At 54.3% G+C, this 7,977-nt stretch overlaps 1 protein-coding gene across 4 annotated transcripts in view; it reads right to left on the reverse strand.

Annotated features, from left to right (window-relative positions):
• The window catches only part of SMARCA4 (SWI/SNF related BAF chromatin remodeling complex subunit ATPase 4), a 30,715-nt gene extending 24,351 nt beyond the window's left edge, over positions 1-6,364 (reverse strand). For 2 of the 4 annotated variants that reach the window (XM_088154998.1, XM_088154996.1), the window contains exons 1-7: positions 6,240-6,364; positions 4,758-4,810; positions 3,356-3,585; positions 2,584-2,716; positions 1,935-2,309; positions 1,325-1,423; positions 576-816 (exon numbers count right to left, since the gene is read on the reverse strand). In XM_088154998.1, the coding sequence (XP_088011124.1) occupies positions 576-816; positions 1,325-1,423; positions 1,935-2,309; positions 2,584-2,716; positions 3,356-3,544 (1,037 nt within the window). In that variant the 5' untranslated portion in view covers positions 3,545-3,585; positions 4,758-4,810; positions 6,240-6,364. The remainder of the gene's footprint in view (positions 1-575; positions 817-1,324; positions 1,424-1,934; positions 2,310-2,583; positions 2,717-3,355; positions 3,586-4,757; positions 4,811-6,239) is intronic. The other 2 variants (XM_088154995.1, XM_088154997.1) reach the window with 2 other exon arrangements.
• Between the last annotated feature and the right edge of the window lie 1,613 nt (positions 6,365-7,977).

Raw genomic sequence — 7,977 nt, forward strand, 5'->3', positions numbered from 1 at the left:
TCCCTCTGGATCTTGGGAAAAGGAAAAAATGGGATGGAGGCAGTTGGAGACAAGGGCACAGCAAAGCCAGAGCGTGGCCAGGGAAGGGCAACGGAGCTGGGAGGGTTCAGGAACAATCTCCAAGGAAAATGATCTCCAGCTCATTCCTCTGGATCTTGGGAAAAGGAAAAATGGGATGGAAGCAGTTGGAGACAAGGACACAGCAGGGCCAGGGAAGAAAAATGGAGCTGGGAGGGGTCAGGAAGAATCTCCAAGGAAAATGATCTCCAGCTCCAGCTCATCCCTCTGGATCTCGGGAAAAGGAAAAATGGGATGGAAGCAGTTGGAGATGGGAGAAACCTTGGTGGTCTCCAAGGAAAACATTCCCACTCACCCCTCTGGACCTGTGGACATTGGGAAGCAGAATAAGAGGACGGTGGGAAGCTGGGGCTGGAAGAAACCTTGGGAATCCCCAAGGAATAAATGCTCACTCTCATCCAGAGGGCTCTCAGGAAGAAGGAACAGGGGGACGGCGCCATCTGGGACCGCGGGCAACCCCGGGAAGGAATTCCCGGGCAATCCAGGTGAGGCCTTACCTGTACTCGCGCTCCTGCAGGATCTCAACGGGGTCGAGGCCTCGGGGTTTCTGGATGGGGGTGATCCGGTTCTGTTTGGGATGGATCGGCAGCGAGGGCGGCGCCGGCTGGCCCGGGGAGGGCGGGGGTGGCCCGGGGGACGCCGGGGGCACGGCCGGGGGCACCGGGGAGGGGCGACCCGCGGGGGGAGGAGGCAGAAGCTTCTGGGGGGCTCCGCCTGGAGCTGCCGCCGATAGAGGCCCTGTGGGAAGAACAGGGAGGCTGGGAATAGCGTTCCAGGTTTGTCAGGGGGGTGTGGATCTCCAAAAAAAAAAAAAAAAAAATCCCCGGTTGTTTTGGTTTTGAACTCCTCAAAAACTTGAGTATCTGAGTCACAATGACCTTGTGGACTAAGTGCAGAGGTTTAATAGAAAATTCATCCCAGTTGTCTCCAAAACGCCTGTTATTTACCTGGAAATCAACTCTAAATCCCCCCCAAAAAATCCAATTATTTGGCTGGAAATCAGCTCCTAATCCCACAAAACTACAGTTGTTCAATGCAAAATTAACTACAGTCCCCGAAAAAAACTCCAAATCTTTATCTTGAAAAGAGCATAATTATCCCTGCAAAACTCCAGTACATTAATTAAACCAGCCATTCACAGAACTCCAGCCCCAATTCCAGCGTTTTAACCAGGAACTTCCTTCCATTCCCACCCCCTCTGTGAGCAAGGGATGAATTCCCAGGAATTTTGTGCTCCAGGTCTTACCTTCTGGCCAGGGCTTGGGGGGCCCCCCAGGGGGCTGTCCTGGCATGCCAGGGGGAACTCCTGAGGGTCCAGGAGGGGGCATGTTGGGCCCTCCTATTCCTGGGAATTCCCGAAAAACAGGAAGAAAAGGGAAAAAAAAAAAGAAAAAAAAAGAGAGAAATGCCATGAGGATGCTGATTTCTGGGGCAGAGTCCCAGCAGAAAGGTTGGCCTGCTCTGGCTGAGGATGAGGATCTGCAGGTACAGCCCCCCTTTCCCCTGAACTGCCAGAATCCGGATGGATCTGAAATCCCAGCTGCTGGAATGCCCGTGGACGTGGATGGGAGAAATGGAGGAAACCCAAACAGCTGAGGGACACTGGGGCAAACCGGGGATCCAGGATGGAATGGGATTCCAATGGGATAGAACGGGACAAGCTCTCCACGAATATCCCAAAGGACAAACTCCCCTTGGATTTCCCAGGATAAAGCGAGACGGAACCGGGACAAACTCCCCACAGATCACACAACGGGACGAGCTCCCCACTTGATTGCTCAGGATGGGAACAGCATAAAAACCCCTCGGGATCCCTCAGGATGCAACCGGACACACCCCCAGCCCCTCCTCCTCACCGTGAGGTCTGGAATACCCGGGCGGTGCCGGCCCTGCTCCGGGCGCTTGCCCCGGGCCCTGTGCACCGCCGGCGGGCGGAGGTAGAGCAGGAATCTGCGGCTGCATCCCGGGCAGGGGCCGCTTTCCCTGGACGGCGACCTGGAGGTGCTCTGGGAGAGGCTGTCCCCGAGCCAGCAGCTTGTAGGCCATGATCTGAGCGCGGAGCTGGTGCAGCTGAGCCGCGTTGAACGGTGACGGGCCCCGGCCCAGTGCGGGTGAATCGGAACCGGAACCGTCCAGAGCCGCCCCGGAGCCGCCGGCGGAGCCGCCCGAGGGGCCGTTGGATGGCACCGGGCTGGAGGCGTGCTCGGAGCCGCCCAGAGGGGATGGATAACCTGGAGGGGTTGGATGGTACAAGGGAGTTGAATTTCCCATCCCTGGAGAGCTCTGTGTGCCCTCAAGATTCCACCCCGAACCGCCCACACCCACCAAGGATTTTTCTCCTTCCTCCCCAAAATCCAGCGTGTGGACCTGGAAATTACCGGGATTTACATCCAGGATTTAAGCAGGGAATGATGAAACCCTCCCACCTCCAAAGCCAGGATTTTGGACGCAGTTCCTCCCCTTCCCTTTCCCACTGTCTGTCGTGTCTCTTGCCGTGCTCCCAACCTTGGGAATGCTGATCCATGGGGCTGGGGGGGGGCCCCATTCCCGCGTGGCCCCCCGGCCGCATTCCCATTCCCTTCATCTGCCCGTAGCGTGGATCCTCCGACATTCCCTTCTCGTGCATCGGGTCCAGGGGCTGCAGAGAGGAAACATCCCAGGAAATCAGACACGGGAAGAGCATTCCTGGAGGGAATCGTGATGCTCCCAATCCACCCAGCCTACAGAATTCCCAGGAATTTGAGCTCCATTTCGTTATTCCCAGAGGTGCCAGAATCCACCTGTTCCAGCCACAAAAATCCTCCCTGCAGCACAATCTCCTGGATTTTTTTTTTTTAATTTAAAAACTCCTTGGGTTACAGGCAAGAAATTCTCAATAAAGCCCGAAATCCATGAGGAAAGACCTCCCAATTAATGAGTTAATTAATAGGGCTGGGGTGGGAGATTTTTCCCATCCCTGATGTTTTTTCAGGGTATTTTTGGAGCAGGAGAGTTCAGGAGGGATTTTGGAGGGGGGAGAAGAGAGGTGAAAAAAAAATTGGGAAGGGAGAGACGAGAGGAAAGGGAAGGGGCTGCAGGTGCAATTTGTGGATTTGATATAATTCCCTTAGTTACTCCCTTCTTCCCATCTCCTTCTGATGTTCGAGAAAGAAAATTGATCATTCCAACAATGACAATTTACAGAGGTGACAAGATTGGGGGGGGACACACATAAATCCCTCACCCAAACCTCAGAGGTTTTTTTTTTTTTGAGGCCTGGAATACCGGGATGCCTCACCTTGTGCAGGGGGTGGATGCTGTCCGGGGCGTATCCTGGAGCTGGGAGAGAGTGTCCCGAGTGTCCCGAGTGTCCAGAACCGGGTGAAGGACCGGGAGAAGGGCCCAACATGGACCCTGGGGAAGGACCAGGACCGGGAGAGGGGCCGGGCCGGGGGGTCCCTCCCAGCGGAGGCTCTGGAGTCGCCATCTCACATCAGGAGCTGGGAATGGGTGCCTGGAGCTGCACACCTGGAAATTGGGGTGGGGTAGGGGGGATCTGGGTTAATTCTTGGAATGAACTGAGGGATCACCCAGTGGGGAAACATCCTTTCCACTCCACCATCAAGGAATGGGCAAGAAAGCCTCTCCATAGGGCACGAGGAATTCTCTTCCCAATCCAACCCTGAGGATACTGGAATGGGGAATCTGCTTCCAAATCTGTTAGGCAGGAACGAGGAGAAAGGAATCCCACCCCCCCCAAAATCCATTGTTTGGGAACAAACAACGGGAATCTGATTCCCAACCTATCCTGGAAGCAGGAGGGATGGGAAATCTGCTTCCCAACACATCACAGAGGGACGAGGGATAGGAAATCCCTTCTGCAATCCATCACCAAGGCGTCAGAAACAGGGAATCCCCCTTCCCAACCTCTGCCGAGGAATTAGGAACACCCAAATCCACCATCAAGGAACGGGGAAGGGGAATGCCCCATCCTGGTCCATCCTAAAGGGCTGTGGAGGGATCAGCGCTGCCCTTGCACAAGATCTGGGGATTTCTGGTAATTCAGAAAGTCCGTGAGGAGTCGAGATCCTCATCCTCAGTCCCAAAGAGGGGAGAGAATTCCACCCAAAGACACTGGAATTCTTATGGGAGATGCTCCTTTTCCAGGGAAAAAAAACCCTCCTTTTCCAGAAAAAAAAAATAAATCCCTTTTCCCAGGCATATCGTTGATTCGGGTTGTTCCAGCACAGTGAAAAATTCAGATTTCCCAGCACCTGCTTCCCCCTACATGGGGGGGAAATTTATCCTAATTTAAGTCATTTTCATTCCAGCCATTGGGAATCTCTCCTCCCCATGGGTGGAGCTGTTCCTGTCCCCTCTTCTGACCGGGAAACAGGGATTGACAAAGTGATTTTCTGGGAAAGAGAGGGATTAATTCCTGCTGGATCTAGCAGTTCACCCCAGCAGAGCTTTCCCAGGAAAAAAACACTGCTTATTCCAGAGAAACCAGGGAATTAATTTTAAATGAAGCTCCATTCCTGCCCTTTTCCAGCCCCGTTACCATCATTCCCTCCCACCCAGGGGAATTTCATGCACAATTCCAAGGAAATTTGTAATTTCCAAGGAAAAATATTCACGTGGGACGCCAATTCCCAGAACCTGGAGAGGGAGGGGGGGATTCCAGAAATTCCAGCACCTACCTAAGGGCATGGTAATCTTCGACACTCTGGAGGGATGAGCTCTTAAAGCTGAGCTGGGGGGAGAAACCGGGAAGTAATTGGGAATTAAGTCGGGAATGTCATTCAGCAGCACAGGAGCATTAACAGAGCACGAGACTCCCCCCCCCAAAAAAAAAAAAAATAAAAAAAAAATGGCGATTTCCTCACGGGTGAGCCCAATTTGGTGCATGTTTGGGGGGGAATTTGCTGATTTCCAGCGAGGAGACACATTCCAAAATCCGTTTAAAAAAAAAAAAAAAAAAAAAAAAAACCTGCTCTCAATAATTCCCGGAGGCAGCGGATTCCACCTGCTCCAGCCACAAAAAAATCATTTCCACAGCACGATTTGATTTTTCCTGGATTTTTTTTTTTTTTTTAAATTAAAAACCCTCTGGATTACAGGCGAGGAGTTGTCATTAAATCCCGAAATCCAGGAAATAACCCCCTGGATTAACGAAGCAATTAATGGAGGAGGCTCAGGGAGGGTTTTCCCATTACTGAGGTTTTTCACCCCATTTTTGAAGCGAGTCTGGGCGAGATTTATTGGGGTGAAAAATAAATCGGGAAGAAGGAGAGGAAATGCAAATAGGCTGCGGGTGCAGCTCTTTTGTTTTAATTAAATCCTTTCCTTATCCTCCTCTTCCCATCTCTTTCCACCTCCGGAGGAGAAAAACGGGCAATTCCAGCAGTGGGAATTCGCGGAGGTGAAAAAGAGGCGGGGCTGAATGGGAGGATAAATGGATCGGGATAAATCCCCCCCTCCCCGCCTTCCTTCTCCACCATCGAGGGGGGGGGGTCTTGATTTCCAAACCCCTTCCCTGCCCTCGGATCCGTCCTGGATTCCTCCAGGAAGGGAACAAATTCCTTGCGAGGAATCAGGGAGCTGGGGAATCCTCGTGACCCTCCCCTCAAAAAAATGGGGGAAAAATCGGGGAATTTGGGGGAGGGAGAGGGGCAAGGATGGGGAAAAGAGGGGGGGTTGGAAAAGTGGAAAAGAAGGAAAGAAATTGGGAAGGGCCTCGGCTTGGAGGGGGGAGGGAAAAGCCCCTCGGGATCGAAGGATTTGGGGGCCGGGAGGGGGGGGTTTGGTGTCCTCGGGAAGGACGAAGACGGAAACGATCGGGACGATGTGGAAGGGGAAAAGGGGAGAATATACGGGAGAACAGCGGGAAAAGAAGGGGAAGGGAGATACAGGGGGGGGGTTGGAAAAAGTGGATATGGGGGGGGGGATATGGATAAACAAAGCGGATATGGGGGGGATATGAAGGGGAGAAAAATGGGAGATATGGGATGGTGAGGGGCGATCGATCCTGTGGGGGCTGAAGCGGGGGACGGTTCCTGGGGGTGAGGTGGATCCCCAAGGCCGAACACCCAGGACTGAGATCGCCGCCGGTCCCGAACAAAGGGCCCGTGACCCTTTAGGGCCGCCGTAGCCTCCCCGCGCCCCCTCCCGCTCGGCCTTACCGGGGCCAGGGCCCTTCCCGGAGCCCTTCTCGGGCCTCATCCTGCTCCGATCCAGACGCGATCCCGAGCCCGGTCCCGGCGGGGGAACAAAGAAGCCGCCGGAGACGCCGCCGCCGCCTCAGGGAGCGCCGGGCCCGCGCCTGCGCGCCCCGCCCCGCGCCGAGCCCCGCCCACCGCGCCCGCTCAGCCAATGGCGCGGCGCCCCAGCGCCAGCGCAGCCAATGAGAGGCGACCAGAGGGGAGCGCGCGCGGCGGCCCCGCCCGCTCTCCCCGCGAAAGCAGCCAATGGGAACGCGGCGCGCTGCCCTAATGAGGGAAGGAAGGGGGGAATGGGGGAGGCCGCACCCACCCTCGGCCCAGCAGCCAATGGGAGGCGCGTTCGCCGGTGCTCCCCGAACCCGCCCTGACTGAGCTGTCAATCATTCCACCTCTCCACCAATCAACGCGGAGCTCTTCCGCCTCGGCCAATGAGAAGGCGGAGAAGAGGCCGGGGAGGCGGGGCGCGGGGGGCGCGCATGCGCGGAGTGCGCGGCACTGCGGCGAGGGGGAGGGGGTAAGGTTAAGGGGTTAACCCCATTTTTTTTTTTTTTTTCCGAATTTCCCCCGCCGCATTTCCCCTCTGTCTTTCCTTGTCGGCTGAGTTACTTGAGAGCTCGGTTGGGAGGAGGCGTTTGGAACTCCAAAGACAGCCAGGGGTCAGGGTGGTGTAATCCCAGTTATTTTCATAAGGCCGGAAATACTCACAGGAGTTTGTCCTGTTAGCCGCGTCCAGCCAGCTCAAAACTCCGATTCACTGCTTTGCTTTATTGTACTTCAGCGCCCTCGGAAAGAGAATTGCCAATCGCTCTGGCGTCCCGCAGCTCAAAGACTGCCTTGGGACTGAAAACATTTAATGGCAATGGGTATCAATGTAAAAGCAGTGAAAGTAAAAAAAAAATTAGATTTTAAACTGAGATGGATGTCCTGTAACCTAGGGAACAGGGTGGACAGGTCCCAGGTGGGTCACAAACCCTTCTCTGTGACCCAGTTCCTGGGTGCTCCTGAGCACAGCTGGGCTGGAAAACATTCCTGAACGCATCTGGATTGGAAGGGCTGGGGTCCGGAGGGGCCACACCGGGAATGGCTGAGGGGTCTCGGCCTGTTCAGCCCGGAGGAGGCTGAGCCAGAGGCTGCTCCTGTTTGTTCCGTTAATGTTCTGTTAACTGTGGAAAACACCCTGTTTTTTATGTTAATTGTTGCTGTTTTGTTCTGATCCCCACTCCCTGGAATTGTCTTGCCGTTTTGCCCTTTCCCTCCCCGTCGGTGACGCCTTCGCTGCTCCCAAAATCGCGCCTAACAAATGAGAAGGCCGCAAGTGCTTATGGAACACAACTGAGTAATAAAAAAACCCATAAAAACAACGAGCCAATATAAGATCGAAATCAAAATTGGTACTCCCAAGTAATAAAAACAGCGAAAAAGATGAAATCGCCAACCAGGACCCTCCTGCCTTGTCACCATGACCTGAACAGCACCCGATCGACGTGACACCCCTGGACTAGGAGCCGAAACGTGAGTTTTGTGGGAGTTCTGTGAGAGAAAGCTCTGCTCTATTGCACAGCAAAGCTGAAACTTTTATTTTTTTTTTTTTTGTTATGTGGATCATCTATGGGGAGCACTGGGGCTGCACGGGACCCGTCGGGCTCCCACCCAGAGCTGATTTTTCAATAAAGGCGTTATAAACGGGAGCTGATGTCCT

The sequence above is a fragment of the Sturnus vulgaris genome, chromosome 33 (assembly GCF_052056855.1).
Source record: "Sturnus vulgaris isolate bStuVul1 chromosome 33, bStuVul1.hap1, whole genome shotgun sequence".
NCBI classification, from domain to species: domain Eukaryota; kingdom Metazoa; phylum Chordata; class Aves; order Passeriformes; family Sturnidae; genus Sturnus; species Sturnus vulgaris.